The sequence below is a fragment of the Condylura cristata genome, unplaced genomic scaffold (assembly GCF_000260355.1).
Source record: "Condylura cristata isolate star-nosed mole 26May11 unplaced genomic scaffold, ConCri1.0 scaffold00021, whole genome shotgun sequence".
Taxonomy (NCBI): Eukaryota; Metazoa; Chordata; class Mammalia; order Eulipotyphla; family Talpidae; genus Condylura; species Condylura cristata.
The window spans coordinates 345944-366982 of NW_004567122.1; the positions used below are offsets into that span (position 1 = coordinate 345944).

At 58.8% G+C, this 21039-nt stretch overlaps 1 protein-coding gene across 1 annotated transcript in view; it reads right to left on the reverse strand.

Annotated features, from left to right (window-relative positions):
• SLC39A8 (solute carrier family 39 (zinc transporter), member 8) overlaps positions 1–21038 on the reverse strand; it is a gene marked incomplete at its 5' end in the record, with an annotated part of 33056 nt that extends 12018 nt beyond the window's left edge. The window contains 5 exons of the mRNA XM_004686452.2: positions 3292–3459; positions 3888–4010; positions 5823–5992; positions 7646–7808; positions 20880–21038. Coding sequence (XP_004686509.1) covers positions 3292–3459; positions 3888–4010; positions 5823–5992; positions 7646–7808; positions 20880–21038 — 783 coding nt within the window. The remainder of the gene's footprint in view (positions 1–3291; positions 3460–3887; positions 4011–5822; positions 5993–7645; positions 7809–20879) is intronic.
• Position 21039: the final 1 nt, after the last annotated feature.

Here is a 21039-nt window from a genome sequence, read left to right on the forward strand (position 1 = left end):
CCACCCCCAGCCCCTTTCGAGGCATGGCCCTCCTGGCCAGCACCTCTGGGCTCCTCCAGCACACCGCACCTGCTCCTGGTGTGTGTGCCGGCCTCTAAGGCCTCGGGTGCACGGAGGTGCTTGTCATGTGGGTATGCTTTTCTGTCACAAAGTGTATTTAGACTTTAATTTCACTTAAAGTAGTGCTCTTAAGTGACGAGAGGCATTCCCGCCAGCAAGCAGCAGAGCTTTGGTAAAAGAACTCACTACGAGCCACCTGTGTAAGTCGGGCCTGGCCTCTGTGGCGCGGCCTGCACCCCTGGGAGGCGGTGACAGCACGCCAGCCCGTCGGCCTGGGGCGTTCACAGGCGGCGCCTCTGTCCAGTACGGGACAGGAGCACCGCCCGCTGCTGGGAACGGCTGACGGCTGAAGCGCGTCTGCAGTGGAACCAGGGACATTTGAAAGGAGCCGAACGCAGGCAGCGGACTCCGCCAAGCTCTCAGGTTTGCTACGCTGTCTGGTCGACAGGACGGGAGCTTGGACCAGCAGCCAAGACAGATCAGCTCCCCTCCACCCTTCCTGAGAGCCACCACCAGCAGGCGTAGTCGGGAGCATGCAGCTTGCGAACACTACTCAACCTTTACTCACTACTTACCGTCCCCTTCCCCGCTCCGAAACTTTTCCTGCCGCTCCCCAAGTTTGTCCCTCCCTGGGGTGGTTTCCTAGCAGAAGCATGCGGAGGAGTGCAGGGTGCTGTTGAGCCGGAAGACCTGGGGGCCAGGATGTTGGGGTGTTGGCCCTGAGCTGGAGCTGAACAACTGTACCCCAGAAGACACTGCCTGGTGGTCTTGTTTCAGTGGCAGCTCACCCCTTCAGAAGTTGCACGGTGTGGGGATGGGGAAGGAGAAAGTCTTAGAAATCTTGAGCGATACTGAATTGGGAGAAAAGAGCCCTTTGCTCCTCCGCCAGGCAGGGCAGGGCGGTGGGCAGTGAGACCGGCGGCTGCGGGGCTTCTGAGCAGCTGTTCTTGAAAACCCAGCTGCGCCCTGCAGCCGGGGAGAGCGCAGGCAGCACCAGGGAGCCGTCTGGGGCACCAACCCGCCGCCCCTGGCAGCTCCCGCCAGCCACCGAGTGGCCGGAGGGGTGGGAGTGGGGAGATGGACCGTGAGGGGCTCAGCAGCTGCCGGGCAGTCCCAGACCTGCCCCCAGACTGGGGCGCAGCCCCACTGATAAGTGCCTGCTGCAAGCGCCGGCCCAAGGAGGCGGCGCCCCCTCTGAGGTTCTGGCTTGTGGGCTTCGGGCACGCAGAGGAAAGGAACCGGCTTCTGCTGCTACCTCTGGGGGTTAGCACACTCCTGACTGAACTAGTAACTCGGTTTTACGTGAAGCACGGTGGGCTGGACACACAACCTCTCTTAAATAAAGGGGCAGAACTGCCATGCAGCCACAGGAGGGAGGACCCCAGCTGGCCGGTCTGCGGCTCAGCGGGCGGCACACGGCCAGCGGCGTGTGGGCGCGGGCAGCGCGCGCCCCCTCGTGGCCGCGCAGGGCACAGCACACAGAGCGCAGGCAGCCGGCCAGAGCTGGGCCTGGGGGCCGCGGAGGGGCTTCCCGCGTGGCCACATGGCCGGTCCGGGGGAGCCGGCTGGCGTGTGAGGGGAAGGTGGGGCTGGGGCAGAGGCAAGGCAGGTGCGGAAATGGAGCCGGCGCCTCATGTCGCTGCCTGCCCGTCCTCCCGCCATCCCCCGCACCCCCCAACACCCGCGGTGTTCCCACAGGCCCGCAGAGCCTGACCTTTGCTGGGTCTGGGGCAAGGGGGTCTAGAAATGTATAAGATGTAATATCAAGGTAACTGTTAAACAAGTCATCTTCTATCCTCCTCCTGTGACAATTATGTTTCCATGGCGACACAATTATTGGAAACTGCTGTGAAGCCAAGGCCTCCCTGCACGGAACACAGACCAAACACCCCCGGTGGCAACAGCAGCAAACATTTGCGCATCAGGGCTCTGCCATGAACCCGGACAGGGGGTGAGGACACCCCAAGGCACGCTCTGGGGGGGGGGGTGGCATTTCTTTTGCTCTCCCGGCATCCACTCCAGCGAACTCAGGAGCCACGCAGCCGTGATCCAGGTGGCCCTACCGGCCCGCGGTATTGCGGGAACCAGCCCGCGCTGCGTGGCCGCCCCAGCACTACTGGCCAATGCGGGAAGGCTCCCCGCGCTCAGGCGGCCCTCGTAGCCACCACGCCACCACGTTCCTTTTTTTTTTTTTTTTTTTAAGATTTATGTGTGTATGCACACAGAACTGGGGTACAGGCCAGAGGTGCAGGGGTGGTGAGGGGACTCACCCGAGACAGAGCTGGGAACCGGCAGGTGGACAAAATCCACTGCTGAGGGGGAAGTGGGGAGACAGGAGAGTCTGCTGGCCCTGTGGTCCCTCCCTGGCTGAGCTGCAGCGGCTGCGGCCAGCTTCACAGTGCTGCTGGCCACAGGGAGGGCCCAGCCTCTCTGTTCTTGAGGCAACAGTTGGGATTCAGAAACGAACCAAAAATCAACATGCCACGTTCAATCACTCTAGCGAAGTAGCAAGATTAAATTACTTTATCACATAAAAATTAGAAAATATTTAACTTTATCATTACATTCACTTCATGTTCTACTTCCCTACTGTCTCTGAAAGCAGCATCTGGGCCTGACCAGTGCTTCTTAAAATCCATTGCGATCAATGTTTTGATAATATATAGCGGAGACAGCAAAAAATGGGTAAGTAAATAAACCAACCAGTATATTACCGAATTCCCTCAACTCTTTCTTCCCTGGACACACCTTCGATCGATATAGCCAGAAAGTAGCCCCCATAAGAAACCAGCACCAGGCTTTCTCTGTCGGGTCCTTGCTCCCGAGACGACCAAGAAAAGGAGTACCTAACGGTCGTGCCCAAAGGGCAGCTCAACATTAACGACTCACAGCTCAACATTAACGACTCACAGCTCTCTCTTGTTGCAGTTTCAGAACCACTCAGTAGCTTCGGGTCTCGGAAAAGTTGCAAAATGAGAGAAATGCTGTTATTTGGCTGCGTATTACCGTGTACTCTGAGTGACTCGCACAGGTAGAGAAACCCCGAGAAGAGTGAAGCCTCGACCGGGGCCCAGTTTGCTGCCCGGCTCACTGGCTGGGTGCAGACACGAGGCAGGAGTGGGCAGAGTGGACAGTTGCGCCCTGCTGGCCCGCAGAGGAGAACCCTGCACCCTCGGATGCGCCGCCCACCGGGGACCCCGGCCGGTGCCGCGCGGCTCGGGAAGGCCCTACCTGCAAGGACACCACACTGACGCTGTCGAAGTGGATGTGCCCATTGGGCTCCGTGACAGCCGGGTTTGCGTAGCACGTCACCCCGTTGGCGGCCGGCAGCGCTTTGGGCTGATGAGGCTTCTCTTGGGGAGGACCAAAGTCATTGTTCGCGAAGTGGGAATGATCATTCTACGTGGAGAAACAACATGAAGAAGAGGTGAGGAGGGGAAGAGGCAGCAGCCCACTGACAAGGCCACAGGGCGGTCGGCGCGTCTTGCTGGTCAGAGGAGGACGCCGAGCCTGCCTTGGGCCAGCAGGCGTCTCTCTCCACTGGGAACGCCGCCCCTTCCAGGCCGTCCTCACTGCTCACAGTCCCTGTTTCTGTTTTGTTTTCTTGCCTTGGGCATAGGCCCCTTCCTCCCCTGACAGGCATGAGTGGAATGCAAACTTTTCACAACTGTTACTCAGCATTACTTTAGTCCTAGCTCCCAATGCTGTCCTGTGGATCAGCTTCTCGTGTTCTTCCCACGACAGGGGGCCCTCTCTTTCCCACACTCATTCCTGTGCAGGGAGCGTCCTGAACAAGACGTCAGGCTTTCTAAAGGAAGTTCACCTACCTGGCCATATGTCTTCAGCAGCATCTTAAGAATTCTTTCAACAAAGAAAAGCATGTAAAATCCACCGAACACAGCCACTGCCTTCTCTACATAGTTGTCGATTTTGGGATTGAATCCAAAAGCCTAAGGGGTAGGGAAGGAAAAGCACGTAAAATGAAGTCTTTTCACTTGATTTCTAGAAAATCAGACCAAAACTCTTCAGTAGAAACCTTCACCAAAGGCCTGTGTCCACCGTAATGTCCAGGTGATAGTGAGAACTTACCTGCTGACATCACAAGACAGAAACTCTGAGACCTGACTAGCTGTGAGAGGTGGCAGGGAGCCTATTCAAGAAAGGCCCAGACAACTTGCAGCATCCCTGCTAGATTGTGGGCAATGCCGGCTCCAAGGGGTAAGCCTCCGGAAGCAGCCCTGATGCCCAGGGATAAGGTCACCCCAGACCTGGCCAATGAAGGGAAACGAGACACCCCCTTCCTCCAGAGGGAAGCTCTCTGTGCGCCACAGCCGGAGTCAAAGTGTTAACGCTGATATGCAGACCACCTGGACGACTGAGGCCACCAGAAAGGGCCCCTCGCACCCAGCGGCTCCCGATAAGTCCTCGAAAGATTGCCAAGCCGAGCTGGGCCCCAGAACAAAGAAGCAAGACGTGAGGTGGGACAAACACTGTGACGAGCAGAAAACCACCCGTGTGTGAAGTGCAGCGGGCAGGAGCTGGAGTTGAACCTACAAAGAATCAAGGTCTTAACAGACAACAAGCGTCGGCTTAAATAAACCAGGAGATGAGAGTAAGAGTGAGGAGCCGGGCTGCGCATGTCCCCTGTGAAGCAGCCAGCGAGAGGCCGCCGGTGCGCGTGAGACCTCCCAGCCACACCGTCACTCCGCTCCTCTGACCCACCTGTGCCAGCATGCACGACACCCAGAGCCTCCTGATCGCCTGACGTCTGCAAATAATCCACAGTAACAAAAGGGAAAGAATTCGGAAAAGAAAACAGTCTGTGGAAACTCGAGGCTGCGTGGCAGACCGGTGGCTCAGCACTCATGTGCCCTCTGGTCACGCCCAGGCCCTCCTGCGCCACAGACAGGCCAAGGAGCTTCCCAGACGCTAGGGGGGACGTTTCTGGCTACCCTGAGAGGCATTTGCTGTGTGTCACCCCAGCATCAAAAACATTAGGAAGCTGCAAATTGGTAAGTGTGGGAACTCCTGTCTACACATAACTTCGGTTATTTTTACTTAATTTGATCCCCAAGTCAAAGGAACTGGTATTTCAACCAGGTGTATTTCAGGTGTATCGATCATGTTTATCACATGTTCAGTATCACACACGGGATTTTTAAACTGGCCCAGACATCTGTGGTGCGTGGACATGTTTCTTGGCCCCCTGAACCTCCCTCTAGCTGCCGTCTCTCCCCTCCGCCTCCCCCTGATCCCCCATCCTCTCACTCATCCCCTTCCTTGCACAGTGCAGTGTGAAACCAACCACCGCATCGTCTGGTGACTGGCCGAGCGGCCACTACAGTCAATGGCGGCTCGATGTCAGGGAAAACAACCTGCTATTTATTGGCCCACAATGGATTATTTCCATGATGAAATTAAAAGAAAACATCAGTTTGCTGACCACGCCAGCCCTCCTCCGTTCTCCTCTCCTATAGCTGCTGTAAACGGGCCCAGGGCCTTCGAGTCTACCCTCAGTCAATTTGACACGCGTGCACTTTGTGGGGAAAAATAAATAAAAAGTGCGCCCAAAATAAATTTGCCAAAGGCAGGACTGGAGTTGTGAGGCCCACCGTTTCCCAGGGCTGGTTTTCCTGACACAAAACCTGAGCCAAGCCTGCGGTGCTTCAGCGTCTTTTATGCAAACACGGGAAAGTTCATCTCAATCTAGGAGCACACAAGTGCAAACGGTTGTCTGCAGAAACCAGCAGCAACATCCTTACCTCTGGAATCAGCTGGAAAATAGCGTTTGAAAACAGCGTCCCGATAGCCAGCCCCACAAAGTAGGTCAAAATCTTCGGGAAATAAGACTTCTTTATCAGCGGGGTCAAAATCAAGCCGAGGAGAGACGCCAGATTGATAACTGTCACCGACAGGAATCCATATCCCCAAACTGTGGGTGAGAACGGAGTGGGAATTAGTCAGCAAATGGCGCCAGTGAAGCCTGCATGTGCCACTGACGGTAGATTTCTGTCTAACCGTGGACGCTAGACACAGGTAACTCTTAAAAACAACCAGGTCTCCCTAGTGGAAATGATGTGAAAACCTGAGACGAGAGATGGAGCCTGAGAGATGGATGGTACCGACGCCCCCGTTTCCTGCATTCCTGCATCGCCACGGGATGGCAGGGGGCATTCACCGCTTGCAGGGAACTTGGAAACTTCTAGAACGGCGATAACAATGTGAGGCCAGAGGCTCCAAGCCACCTCCTGTCCTGACGGTGCAAGGCGCGCTCAACAGCACCTTTCCCAGGAACCAGGGGGCGTGAGTTTCAAGGAAAAGGTCTGGGCGTGGGGGTGGGGAGGGTGGCGTGGGGCGCCCGAAGGTGACCAGGGAGCTGGTCATAATCAGTCCACTGCAGGCGCCTCCGGGGGAGAACCCCCCCCCCCAGCTCAGGGCCCCTTGCAGGGAGCACTGAGGGGTGAGCGGAGGGGTGGAGCCCCGCAGCCCCAAACAGGAGCCTCTGCAGTGGGATCCTGGGGCTGAGAGCGTCACAGAAGGAGGACACACGTGTCCTCGACCGCAGCTAAGGCTGCCCGGCTGCCTGTCCCAGAGGGGCTGCCTGAGAAACAACAGCAACTGCACAAGCCAAACAGGTGGGGACCAGGAAGGTGGGGTGTCATGAGGGGAGGTGCCAACAGACCTTGGGTGCGCCCAGGGCCCCACACGGAGCTGGAAGGACAGTGTGCGGGAGGGGCCTCTGACCGCCACTTCCCACGTGCCCAGCAGACATGTTGCCATGTTCCCAGGGACACAGCTCACCTGCAGGGTCACAACACGGGAACTCACAGGGCCGCGCAGGTGTAAGCACGCGGTGCCTGTGTGAGCGTGTCACTCAAGGAACATTTATTGAATGAACAAACACATCAAGGGGAGAATAAAAATAGCCACATGGACAGGTGGACGCCGAGGGCCCAGCGAGGTCAGCCGAGGAACTGCGCGTCGCTAGCCAGCGGACCCCACCCCAGGAGGCTTCCATGCGCCTCATGTACTGCACGACAAACTTATTCTTGCTGTCTCGCGTCCAAGACTCTCCTGGCAGTAAAGTATTCCTTTACCATGCAGCCCTATGGCACCGCAGCGCAACAGCGCTGACTCAGGCCCTCAAGGTTTCACCTAGAGATACCAGTTCTCTTATCCTGCTACTGGCAATTACAGACACACCTGCACCTGATTTTAAAAATAATTTGATGTCTTATGTATTAAGTAAACTTGGCGATAACACGACAAGCACACGCTAATGGAAATTAACAGGCCTGTCATGCGCTAAATAGAGTGTGTGGCGTGTCCTATGCACCGCCTACAACATTGCTGAAAATCGAGAGCTGAGTTTTACCAAGTTTGAGGCGGTAGCAAGGGTAATTTTGACTCCACAGACAGAAAAACTTAACTTAGGAGGCTTAAATGAACTCTAAGTGCATCCATTCTAAATGCTTGCAGGATAGAACTATTTTCCAAAAAGGGATTAACTGCAGCGCCAGTGGAGAAGCAGGCCACCTCCCTTCAGACGAGCCCACGGCTCACACAGGCGGCAGGCCCGGCATACCTTCCGAGAGACTCGGTTTCGTCTTGTGGGGGGCCCGGACCTGGCAGGGGTGGAAGTTCAGCTGCTGTACGACGGCTGGGCAGACGGCAGGGAAGTCGGAGCTGGTGATCTGGGTGTCGTTGGAGAAGCCGTGCAGGGCAAAGATCTCTTCCGCGGATAAACACTGGAATGGAAGGCGCTAGTAAATGTGTGCGGGGTGGCCCGGAAGCGCGGGCCAGCAAAGAGACTCAAGAAACACGTGCCTCAGTGGGGCACCGAGGCCGCCTGAGAACCCGAGGGAGGCCCAGTTCTCACCTCTGTAAACCTGAAAAGTCACTAAAACTCATCAACAATGTGGCCGCAGCAGCCAGAAAGGTGAGACCCGGTGGAGGAAATTTCCAAAGAATTTAAATACTAACGGTGGACTGCCAGCATCCAACAAAGGCTTCAAGATGATTCTATAATATATTCTCAAGCCCTTGCTGTCTTTCTTTGGTGTGAGCGACTGTTTGAGTTGGTCTCTGAGCACTTCTTGCAGATAATCCCCTGAAAGGGTCCTATACCCTCCTCTGGTTTAGGGGTCAGCCATCCTTCTAGAGAGTAATAATCTTCCAACATACGGCAGTAATAGATAGGAATTGGTTTAAGACCTGTCTTTAGCCAGCGTGGTTGTGTGCGAAAATAAGTACTGTTCTCAATAACTTTCCCATATTATGTAAAGTTGTGAAAGCAGCGCTGGGCTCTTTAGAAACTAACCACTCATGAGGACCAGAGTCTGCAAGAAATTCTCCTTAAAAGTACCTTCAACGGCAGCATTTTACTCTTGAGCATATTTTAACTATAAGCTACCTTCTGCATACTTGCAGTATTAAGAAGCGTGTAAAGGAAATTAAACGGACCGCTGGCAGTAATAAAGGCCTGAGGAGTTGCAGAATGCAAAAAGGACCCATCCACTCAGATATCAGGACGGCCGGTCTCTCAGAAGAGCAAGTGAGGAGACGCTTCAGCTGCTCCAGTCAGGAGTAAAACCTCGCCACAGACTGAGCTGTGAGTCTCAAAACTGAGGCCCAACCCCAGTGTGACATAACTTGGAGAGGGGGCTTTGGGGGTGATGGAGTTGACTGGGCCATGGAGGTGGGCCTGCTTGCTCCTCCCCACCCCTCCCTGCCCCTCCCTGCTGTGTGGGGTCCTGACTGCCCTCAGCAGGCCTGCCACCTGCCGCTGGGCACCGCTCCAGCCCCCAGAGTGGTGAGCAGGTCCCAGCCGCCCCTCTGGGCAGCCCGGTGCCCTGGAAGGACGCTGAGGCCTGAGGGCTGACGGTGGTTCACACTCACGGTGGGGGCTGTAACTCCTTCACACAACAGTGCAACTTAAAAGGGAAGATTCTGATGTGAGGAGGCCTCACAGATGACAGAGGCGAGGAAGCACCATCCACACACCCTGCAGATATCAAGAGCGAAGACGGCGACGCCCGTGAAAGGACGTGCGTTTTCCACATCTCCACACACCCAGAGCTGCTCCTCACTCAGCCCGTGCTGTCTGTGGTTCCTGACGGGCCCGTGGCCCCTGCCCCTGAGGAGGGGCACAGCACTCCATGCGGGCCGGGGGCCTCCTGTGGCCGCCATGGGGACATGAACTCCTGCAGGGGAAGCAGCTTCCCAGGCGAAGGGGGGAGAGGCTGGTGTGGTCCTTCCCCCAGAAGCCGGGCAGCAGGGCTGCACCTGCTGGGGTCGCAGGCTGACGGCCGCAGCCGCAGGAACACAGGGGACTGTTTCCCCGCCGGGAAGGCTTGGCTGCTTGGACTTCACGTTCCCCCCTATACAAGACAGGAGGGGCGGGGACAGAGAGCGTGGGGGCCTGCCTGGAATCAGCGCCCCAAGACCCTGGTGATTAGTGAGCAGTTCTTTCCGGGCCCAAGTTGTAGGCCACAGGGTCAGGATGTGCACTGGCCACAGGCAGTCAGCAGCCGGTGCGGGAGAGGTGGCTGCAGGTGCAGGGGCCCGCTGGGGCCACGTCTCACATGCCTGTGCCGTCACAGCCTAACAGTTGTTTGCACTGTGAACCGCCCTCCGGGCTGAGAAGTGGTGCCTTTAAGGAGGCCTGGGCTGCCACTGCCCCACTGAGTTGGGCATCAGGGTCAGTGGATGTGGAGGGCGAGAGGCAGGGGCTGCAGCAGGATGTCCTGGCTATTGCCCGGGAACCAGGTCAGCAGGCTCATGGGGAAGGACACTGTGATGGTGGCCAGGGCCGGTCTGCCGAGAGCACAGGAGGAGGCCGGAGGGCAGAGCTCCAGCCTGGCCTGCGAGAGGCGCTCGCAGAGGAGACACTCAGGGGACGGGCGGCCTGTCCCACGCGCAGCCCAGGCGGCTGTCAGCGGCCTCCTCTTGCTGCGCTTTGATTTTTAAGATCTGAGCGCGAAACACAGTGAGCCGAGGTAGAGGGAGGCCGCGGGTAACCAGGCAGGACAAACAGGATGAGCCCCCGGCTGGGCGGCGAGGGCAGCGGGCGGAGGAAGCACAGGCCCCTTCGCCTCCAAAACAAACACCGCAGCCCTGGCCGCATGGCGGGCCCAGCGAGGGCCCCTCTGAAGCCAGCGGTGCCGAGAGGAGTGGGGCATCCAGATAAAGGCAGGCGTTTCCGCCCGTGCCGCCCTCAGGTTTGGGGTGGCCTCCGAGCGGGGGTGGGAGGCGACTTCCGGGCAGGCAGGTGCCCTGGCAGGGTTCAGACTCTCACTAAACCCTACCCCCGGTGGGGAAGGAGAGCTGTTCCGGGGGCCCCAGGGCCGACGCCCGTCTCCGAAACCCAGGGGTTAAGGCGCAGACCTCAGGGGACCCGCTGTGCCCAGAAAACCCTCAGGGCCTTGGCCCTGCCCCCTTCCCGCCAGGCTTTCGCCAGTGCTGAGCTGACCCCAGGGTGTTGGCCTCTCTGCAGGACCTCTGTGGGAGGGTTGGGGTGCAGCGAGGACCGGTGGGGGGTCCTTCCTCCCATGTGACACCATTGAGGTATGGGCCCTGCCCGGGGTTAGCAGGTCTGAGGCCGCACAGCCGGGACGAGGGGGCAGACGCTCTGCTGAGTGGACGCCAATTGGGCGCCACTGTCTTCTAGGCCGGGACCTCGCCCGGGTCCCGCAGGGCCAGCGCTGCCCGGTTTTGACCGAACCCCGCTGGGCCCACGAGCAGGAGCCCCCTCTCCCCACAGCAGCCACTGGACTCCTCGCCCCAGGCAGACGCCGGTGGCCTGGGCTATGTGGCCAGGGGCCTGTGAGGTCTGGGCAGCCGAAGGCCCTCGCCCCCCAGCCTGCTCCTTGCTCCCAACCCAGTCTCCCCCACGAGCCTTCCTCGTCCACAGTTCCCCCTGGGGTCTCGGTTCCTGCCATGGACGGCAGCCCCTGGCAGGGACATCGCAGCGCTATTGCAGCGTGCGGTCCGCTCCGAGGCATCCTGTGAGTCTCTCGTGGTGCTGACTGACAAGTGAACTGTCACCCTAGGTGTGTGACAGGCGTGTGGAGCGAATCCAGGCTGTGGTTCAGGGGCCCTCTCAGGGTCTTAGTGTCCCCTCCCAGAAAGGGGCGCCACTGAGCTCAGCCTCAGGCTGTTCTGTACGGAGGCCCCCACGTGATCACCCTCGAATAAAATCTGTTTGCATCACCCTGAACCCCAGTTGGGCTCTGCTTCTCTTCAGCAATATCAAGGATAAGCACCAGGCAAAAAGCCTTTTCCTGATTCAACAAATTCTGATGAGCCATAAAGGTCTGGGGCGGCACTGAAGGGGTGCAAGCGGGGAAGCGGGCAGGCAGGAAGGGACAGCCCAAGGCAGTAAGGGGGCGCCTCCCCTAAACGGCAGAAGCACCGGGGGCGCCAGCCTTCCCTGAGGGCTTGCAGCAGCCCGCGGGCAGGGCAGCGCCACGCTCCTTGCTGCCGTCTCGAGAGCACGGTCACTTCTCATTAACCGCGGTGAGCTGGTTCGTGTTTACTTACCTTTAAGACATTAGAGATTTCTAATTTCTCGACGTTCCGTAATTGAAAACGCCCATGACAACAGGGAAGTCGAGTGACACTTTCAAGCGCTTGTCACAGGGCTGAGGGCGCCTGGCCGGGGGCGAGAGCGATGGGGGCTGAGAACGACAGTGGCGGCTTAGTCAAGCGAGCACCAGCGACGCTGGGCCCCGGGGCCGCAGAACGGGATAGCCAGAGGTGTCGCTGGAGGAAGAGGGGCCCGATGAGTCCTTTTGGGGGGCTGGGGCCCACCAAGTAGGTGAGGAGAGAGTTGGATCAGTGCGCGGCCACACCCCGAGCGAGAAATCTGAAGCCGGCCGCCCGTCCAGAAACGTGCGCAGGCAGGTGCCTGTCGGGCGTGAGTGCAGGGACGGCGCAGAATCTAAAGAAGGGGCGCTTGAGACTGAACTCTGAGGACCCCGCACCCGAGGCGAGCAGAAGAAACTGGAATCGCAAAGCAGCGGCCGGAGAGTAGGAAACGCGCGGCCTCGCAGCAAGGAGCAGGCGCGTCTGGCCAGCCCGAGCGGGGGCGGCCCTGGCTGGGAAGGGCCCGCCGCATTGGTGACTCCGGGATGTCCTGTCATGTCAGGGACGAGAGCGGACAGCGCCGGCCCGCGGCGGAGGGAGGCCGAGGGAGGCAGAGGAGAGTCCACAGTTCCACCAAAGACCGTGGTCCCCCGAGCCACCGCCCATGCCCGGCACAAAGGACAGGAACCAGGACCGACGCCGCGTGCCTGCTGTGCCAGGCAAAGTCGGCGACTTCTGCCGAGTGACTTCGTTCTGCCTCAGTTTTCTGTGGAAACGGGTCTGTCCTGATCCTCTTACGCACCGCTTTACCAGAGGTAAGGAGTCAGAAATAACTAACGGTAAGGTTGAAAGTTGAAAACAGCTCGTGCTGGGGGGACTCAGGTCAAGTTTTGGGGCCAGCCCCGGTGACACCGAGACAGCGGCCACGGAGGCCCGGGAGCAACGGGTGTCTGCTCCCCCCAGCAGGGCAGGGCCTGGAAATGAGTGTGGTTTCCATCAGCTTCACAGCCTGGCTGGGCCCCAGCTGGACGCACACAGGGGCTACTGGGAAACAGCCAGCCAGCCGTGGGCAATACCCCATGGCGTGGGGGTCCCGGCCAGAGGAGCCAGGTCAGGAGGGCTGACGCGTGAGCTCCAGTCACCGGGGGCTTCGCTCTGTCCCTCCTGAGCTGCAGGACAGACACCGGTGCGGCCTGGTGAGAGTCCACCTGCCCCGTGGGGTTCGGAAGGGCCGGGTGGTATCCAGGGAACCCCAGCACAGCGCAGGCACAGGCCCGGGGCCTTCCTCCCTGCTGGACAGGCCCAGGACGCGCTGCAACATCTTCCGCCCCATGTCAGGGCCGAGACGGCTATGTACACTCAGTTCTGAGGCTCCTGCTCCTAGAAAATCCGTGTGGCCAGCACGTGCCGGCAGCAGCAGCATCGGCCACCCAGCTCGATTCAGCCTCTGACCACCGCTCCCCGCCGCCTGAAGCTGGGGTTTGCCTGCCATCACTGCGCTCCACAGACCTGGGAGGCTCCCCAGCGCCTGCATCCCCGCTGACACCCGGGACCCTGCCAGCCTAAGCGCCCAGAGAGGGCCTGAGGGAATCTGAGTTTCAAGCCTGCACACTGAAGCCCAGCTACGGTTCCAAGCACGCTGCTTCAGCAGGGCTGAATTAGGACAAAAGTACTGGCCAGTCAGGTCTGTGTCAGCCTCAGGAGTCCTCCCGAGGGAAGGAAATGGCCACAGCCCCAGGGGACAGAGACGCGCGTCTCCAGCTGCCTATGGCACGGGCTGCCGGCTGAGGGGTCACCCCCAGTGCCGGGTGAGGGGCAGAGGCGGGCAGCTCATGCCTTTCTAAGACAGTCACCCCAGAAGCCACACCAAAGTCAGGGCCCCACAGCACTCTGCGCCCGCGCCCTGTGTTTGTGCAGCTGGGGCTCCCCGAGGCGGCAAGGCTGTGCGGCCCCTGGGCCATCCCAGGTCGGGCAGTGCCGGAGCTCAGGAGCCCTGGGGGCGTGCGCACAGCCAGGCACTGTCTTGTTTTTCAAGGGCTGAGGCCATTACAATGCAGAGTGACCGTGAAACGCCTGGGTGAGTGAGCAAGCAGGAAGGGCTCCTGCCCCAGGGAAGGAGGGCCCGAGGGGCTGTGCTCCCCAGCCCACGAGGGACCCGGTCCGTCAGGGCTGCCAGCTCGCTGGGGAATCCAGGAGGACCCTGGGTCGCATGTGAAGTGGGGTCGCGGCAGGAGAACCTCAGGACGCGGACCAGAGCGCCCTGACCTGTCCGCCTCCGCCATCGAGCCGGTGATAGGGGGAAATGGCCGGTGTTAACCGTATTTGGATTTGGAAAGCCTCATACTGCTTTCCAGGCTAAACCTTTGATCTGGAGTCACAGATTTTTCTCTTTTGTTCTCCTCGAGCATCAGGCCAAGAAAAACAACACAGGATCTTTGGAGGGAGACAGAACCAAGTTAAACAAGGCCCCCATCCTGCAGGTTTGCTGGGGCCCAGACCACGTCACCCCAGCGGTGGCACCCCGAGAGCTGCGCTGCTTGTCAGGAAATCTCCAGACTCGCCAGCCCTGTCTGGCAACTGAAGCAGACGATGTGGAATAGTTTGAGAATAGATTAGTTTCAATCACAAAGAGGAATCTGTTCTTACATGGGGTTGGGGGTAGGAAGACTCCAAAACTAGTGTCTTAGCTGAGCCAGATTTTAACTTTTTTTTTTTTAAGTAAATAAGGGGTGCTGGGGCCTCCCTGGTGGCCTCGGCGTTAAGTCTCGGCACTGTCACCCTGTAGCCTCAGTTGCTGGTCGGCCGGGGAGGGACCCCAGGGCGCAGCAGGCCTCTCCTGTCTCCCCGCTGCCCCCTCAGCAGTGGATTTCAGGGGATCCGCCTGTTCTGCCCCCACTCGGTCTCGGGGGAGTCCGCTCCTGCGCTGCACCTCTGGCTGCACCTAAGTTTTATGCAAAACTAAACGAGTAAACGGCACTGTGAGCGACCCAACACGACCTGCTTGCACGTGGGAGTCTGTGCAGCCCCTTCACTGGAGCAGAGAGAGGGGCAAACCTGATTAGCGGCCGGCACCGGGGACCGCCTCGCTCCTCCCGGCGCGTCAGTCCTCGGGTCAGCCGCGTGTCCCGCTCACACTCCTGCCACGCTCACCACCCCTACTGCCGCTAAAGGGAACGGGTAGCCCAGAGGATTCAAGCATACCTGAAGTGGAGGAAAGCCCTTACACTTGAAAAGCGCTGGGTTTTGTGAAGAGGAGGCTCTTGCTTGGCAAATCTCCCGCAACCCACCCTGGGCAGGCAGGGAGATGGCGGCGGGCCCTCCCGCCCCGTCCCTGCTGCACAGCCAGAGAACCCAGGGCTGACCCCAAGGGCAAGGCGGACTCCCCCCAGCAGCCCGGGGTTCCCGCAGAGGCCCTGCTGGCCCGGCCACCTCACCCCACACCCGTACCCCCTCGGCCCGCGCCTACCTCACAGGCATGGCGGGGGGATGGGCCGTGCCCGGCACTGGCAGCCTGCAGTGGGCGGCTCTCACAGCAGGCAGAGCCCTGGCCACTCGGAGCCCCTCCAGCCAAGACAGCGGGGGTGGCAGCACACCTGTCCCCCCAAAGCTGTGGAGCCCTGACCTGGAAAAATGAGGGAGCCCAGAAGACTTTCTCTGCGAAAAAGATCCGCTGTCAGTCTCAATAAAAATGACATGCTGTTTTCAAAGTAAGATGAAATCTGTGACAATGTCCAGATCGCGCAAATACCGTCTTGCACATTGAGCTAAAACACTGAAGAAATAAATACTGGTTCAGATCTTAAGAGCAGAGAATACTGCAAAAGGGCACGTAGCCTTTCTTTAAAAAAAAAAAAAAAACAGTGACGGAAAGAAAGAAGGTGGAACGACTCGCGCTTGTTTCGGGAAGGAACTTACCTGAATAATGAAGGGAAGGTTCTTCTAATGACTCACCAAAGTGAGCCACAATTCTCTGAATGTTTGCTTCCTGGTGGCTTCAATCTCACTGATTCATTTCTAGCTTTATGAAAGTATTTACATGTTGTTTGAAAGAAAATTTAACTCTCTGGCAGACGATTCATATAATCCTCAGGGAACCCCAGCTTGTGATAAATCAGATGGACAGGTCTGGCTCAACCAGTAAGTATTTGAAAACCAAACCAGAGAGGCAGAGCCCTGCAGGACGGAGGACGGAGCCCAGCTCCCGCGCGGGGCGGCTCAGAGGGGCCTTCAGCCCGCCACGGCGCTCCCGGCTCCTAATGTCCGTGTCCACTTCACGAGTGCCCACCTCATTCCACACCAGACTGAGCCCTGAGGACCGGGCCCTCTCGGCGGTCTGTCTTGGCTCCGTGGCCCAGTGGTGGGCCTGCACGCACGGCTGATGTCGAGACTCCCACACCCCAAAGTCAGAGCTCAGAGCTGCCCTGGGATTTTCGAGACTACAGTTCAAGGCCCCTGCTACAGCACGGAGCAGAGCGCAGCCTGGGCCCGCCTCTCACTGCGTGGCCCCGGTCAAGTCCTTCGACTCCTGGACCCCATTCTGAAGCCGATATCGGGTTTACCACAGGGCTGCTTGGGGTGGAAGATGCCAGCACACTGAGAGTGGCTACAAGTCACGCCCAGTAGCGCAAGCCGACACATCCCAGAGATGGCGACGTTATGTCACGTCCAAAAGGGCCATGTGCCTCCTGTGGCCGGAGCAGGGGTGTCAGTCGGGGAGCCGGCAATGGAGAGGAAGTAGGGCCCCTTCCCACAAGGACCGCGCGACCCTGGCGCGCAGGCAAACTAAGCTCTCGCCACCACAGGCAGGGGAGTATGAGTGTGCCTCATTCCCCGAAGCCTCCTGGAAACAAAGCTGACGCTGTCCACTGAGTAGCGAGCGGCCGAGGTCTGCAGGGGCGTGGGGCGCGCCTGTGTGTCCGTGTCCCGGCCTCCCTCCGTTCACCGCGGCGTCTCAGGATGCACAGGCCAGGATAGAGCAGAAGTGCGCTCTCCCTCCGCACACCACGCCGCGGTCAGGGCTCCCCAGCACCCCTCTGCTCACCCACCGCTGCCCCAGCGACCCTGGGGAGAGGGCCACGATGACCGCAGGCCACGCTACCACGTGTGCAGCCACCACGCGCACACACGCACACGCGTGCACGCACACAGCCCTCCTGCGTGTTCCACAGCCCCCGCTTCATCACGCCCAGGGGCGCTGGGAGGGGCGCTGGGAGGGGCGCTGTGGGAATCACAGCCGGGAGCGGGAGCGAGTGAAGGCGGATGCCTGACAGCGAAAAGGCCTCTGCAGCAGGAGGCCAGCTCGGAAAGCACGTGCAGGGCACGCCGCACCCTCCGGCCGCGCTGTGCTGGCCGGGAGCCTCTCTGTGCCGCAGGCCCTGCAGCGCCCTCCACTCCTTCCGCTCAAGGGAGCACGCCAAGCGCGCCGCTGGCGTTACAGCTCACCGCAAGCGCCAGCTCTCCCCCAGAAAGAGGCTAAGTGCGTGAGGCCCTGTCACCTTCCTCCCTGCAACCCCAGCGTTCCAGGTGGATACACCTGACGCAGCGGGGACTACAGGAGCCGTGGACGGGAGGCAACGCTAGCCCCCTGAGTTCAGGCTGTTAGGACTGTGGGGGCAGGGAGGCCGCCTTCCTGCGTGGACACTGTGGACACTGAGATGACGTGCCCAGGCCCTGACAGGTACAGGGTGACGTGGAGGGCGCCTGCCCGCCGCCGGTGGGGACAGGCTGCCAGTGACGCCTGTGCAGGCACCTGCGGGACGAGCAGCGGCAGAGCCAGCTGGCCGTGGCCACGCCGGAGGGCAGCGCCAGGTACAGAGGGCTCTGGAGCCACAGCGACATGCCTGAGGTCAACCTGAAGCCATCCTGAGGGTGAGCAAGGAGAGTGACGGGATAAGAACTGAGCTTCCGAGTGGCCGCGCTGACGGACGGAGAGCCGACTCGCCACGTATGCTGAACACACGGTCAGCTGCGGCTACTTTACAAACCATTTCAGGGGCCCTCCCTGGGGGCGCAGCGGGTTACTGCACAGCACTGAGAAGCTTAAGCCATGTCCGCACGCGTTCGATCCCCGCCTGCCCCGGAGGTGACCCACATGGTGGGCAGCCCTCTCCTGACCCGCCCGCTGCTCCCCTCAGCAGTGGACTTCGTCCATCTGCCTGTCCTGCTCCCCGCTCTGTCTCTGGTGAAGCCTCTCACCTTCCACATCTCTGGCCTGTACCCCAGTTCTGTACGAATAAATAAATAAAAACATTTCAGGAATCAAAAATGGGGGCAATCAGCAAGCCCATCCTGGCTGGGGAGCTGGGACAGTTTTCTGGAGTTTAGTGGGTCCCCAAGCCTCCAGGGCCATGGCAGGATTTGCCAGGGAAAGGACGGAAGCTGGGGAAGACCGGCGCCAACCCAACTGCAGGTGAGTTATGGGCAGTGCCAAGGGCAGGGAGCGGTGGTCAGCGGGCAGGGCAGGGCCTGAGAGCCAGCGCCCTGACTGGGTGGCACCCCTGATCTTTGCAGAGGGGCTCCGGGCGCCTCCTTCGAAAGACTGAGCAGGAACTGAAGAGGGAGCCTCCTGCCCCCCACCCCCCACAGGACTACCTGGGAGACCATTCATCTGAAAGGACACATTTCCAGAAGCTAATGCAATCATCTGGACAAACAGGAGCTTTCTTTTCATCAAGCTGTCTAGGTGACTGCACAGAAGCACCTGGAGGTAAAGTGGATTTAAGAAGGAAGAGAAGGCCCTCCCTGGTGGCGCAACGGGTTGGGACGCAGCACTGCAAGCTGGCCACAGCCACTTCAGTGCGAGTCTGATCCTGGCCCGGGAGCTGACCCACAGGGCGCGGCAGACCTCCCCTGACCCGCCCGCTGCTCCCCTCAGCAGTGCACTTAAGACAGCCGGCCTGTTCTGCTCCCCGCTCTGTCTCTGGTGACTCCTCTCGTCGCCCCTACCCCTCTGGCCTGTACCCCAGTTCTGTATGCATCAATAAATAAATATTTTGGAAAAAAAAAAAAGAAGGAAGAGAAAATAACAGGCGCCAACCAGGGGTATCCCACAGCTGGGCTCCCCAAGAGAGGTCAGACTACACCCAGGCCCAGTGGCTACAAGACTTTACCTGTTCTTGTCGCCTTGGTAACCATAAGAAACAAAACTCAATTGTTCTATTGTCACCAGTTGAACACAGGACACTGTGGTCTCCCTAAACGACAAGTTAATTTCATGGCACTTAAGGAAATTCTACAGAAAACCTCCCAAGTTACCCGGCATGCTCTAGCGTCGCAGGCCGTACCGGCAGCCGGCCAAGTCAGCATGCAGCTGCCATCCGGAGGGGCGCCCCAGTTCTCAGCAGGTTTGTTGAAGAGTCAGTAAACCCCCCTGGCCCATAGAAACAAATTCTGCTTCTCGGCCTCTTTCCAGCTCCTCCTTCTTGCAGCTGAGGAAACTGAAATTGCATTCTTTAAGGTATGAAGACATTTATGGCCTGAATATTGCTCCTAATTGATCATTTCCTGCAGAAGCAGATATGAATGCCAGCAAATGAATAGGTCCTTCTGGAAGGGCAATTCATTTGTCATCAGTTAAGTGATGACTGCTGCTTTCATGAGGACTTTTTAGAACATCAAATAGATGTTTGTTAGGCCTGATGAAGAGATGAATTTTTCTTGGCATCCTTTTGTATCAAAGTAATTATGGGCTTCTCCCTGTCTCTTTTTGATGCCCACAGAGTCATAATGAGTGCAGTCAAGGGTGCAAACCTGAGCAGCAGGGAGGTACCAACATACCTGTAATTTGCCTATTGAGGCGTCCTGCACACTCATAAACCGGGAGCCATATCACTCATAAACGTAACCAACCTTCGCACATAATCTAGGCGTGTTTTCTAGTGTCTTTGCTAAGGAGTGATTGGGGGTCCTGTCTCCTTGTATCTTTCATCAGCACCTCCAGATACTGCAGGATAAAGAGATAATTTGAGTCTAAACAATGTGTGGGCTAGAGATACAACCACCCTAAGCTGCCTTGCAAGCACATGACCGCCACCCGCCCCCCCCAGAAGCACTAGTCAGCTCAGCTGTTTCCCCTCCTTGAAAAGCAGAGGTTGCAACAAGGCAGAAAACCCTGCAGAAGCGATTGCTCTGTTTGACTTTCTAAAATGCTAAGGTAACACGTGGGCCTTTCGTTTGGCCAGCAGTCATCTCTCAGCCACTAAGCCAAGAGCAATCCGAGGCCAGAAGGAGCAGAGGTGGAGCACAGAGCCCTCCAGGGGAACAGCCCCCCCCCCCACTTCCTCAGCTCAAATATTTTAAGTAAACTGAGATACCTGCAACAACGATACCAACTTATCTAAGGTTATCGCAAGGAACTTATCTGATGAACGCTTCCCTACTCCAATCCAAAGTCAGCTGCGTTTAGTGAGTGCGAAACTTCAAGAGCGGACTGCGACGGCCGCATCTGCCAAACATCGCGGAACACAAAAACTTTCTGTGACACAAACCTGCATGGCCCATGGCCCGGAAGCGTGAAGCGAGATGGAAACTGCGGCAGGGCGCGCTGGTCCCCTCGGTATCTCAGGCCGAGGGACAGCCGGGGCCCTGCTTAGCTGAGTTTTACTTTAACAGCGGAAGGACGGGAGGGCAGGCTTGGCCCGCTGCACATTCGCAACAGACTCCAGTGGGCAGAAAGAGCTCTCCTGCCTCCCAGTTTCAAGACCTTCCAACCGCACAGTCTCTATGGGGAAGCGAGTCAGAATCTGCAAATTCCACCTGTTTGAAATTCCGCGCACCGCTCAAGCCTAGGTATGACCAGACGCCTACGCAATACAGTGTGTGCATTTTTATTGCTGGTGGATATTGGACTCAAACACCTCACCTGACCTGACCAAAAGCCCAGTGGAGGTTGCCGGCCAGTGCGGGGTTTCCCCTCCGTGCACAGGCTGCCTGCTGCTCCCTGGCCAGTGGCGGCTCCCTCCCAGGCGCAAGCTTGCCGTCCTGCCCCAGCACCTCCTAGGCGACTTCGGCCCTCTGCTACTTCCTCAACTTTTCCATAAAGTTTATTGTGTCTGACCTGTCAGCTCTGTCTGAAACTGCCACTCCTGGCTGCCCAGCCCCACCAGCGCCCAGCGCTTTCACCCCAGAAGCTGGTGCTGGGCAGGAGGCGCCTCTCTTGGAACGCCGCGTCTCTGGGCACTCCCTCCCCAGGTCTCCTGAGCCCCTGGCTGGGGGGCGGGGGCCGCCGGGCTTACCTGGTTGAAGTGCAGCTGTCCGGGCTGCAAGGCGCCCAGGGCGGGAGCGCGCCCCAGCTGCTTCAGCAGGCGCTCCAGCTGCGCGGCCGACAGACTGCGGTTGGCGCCGAACACGGTCAGCACGTCCTCGCTGAAGGCCAGCGCGGGGCCCGCCGCGCCC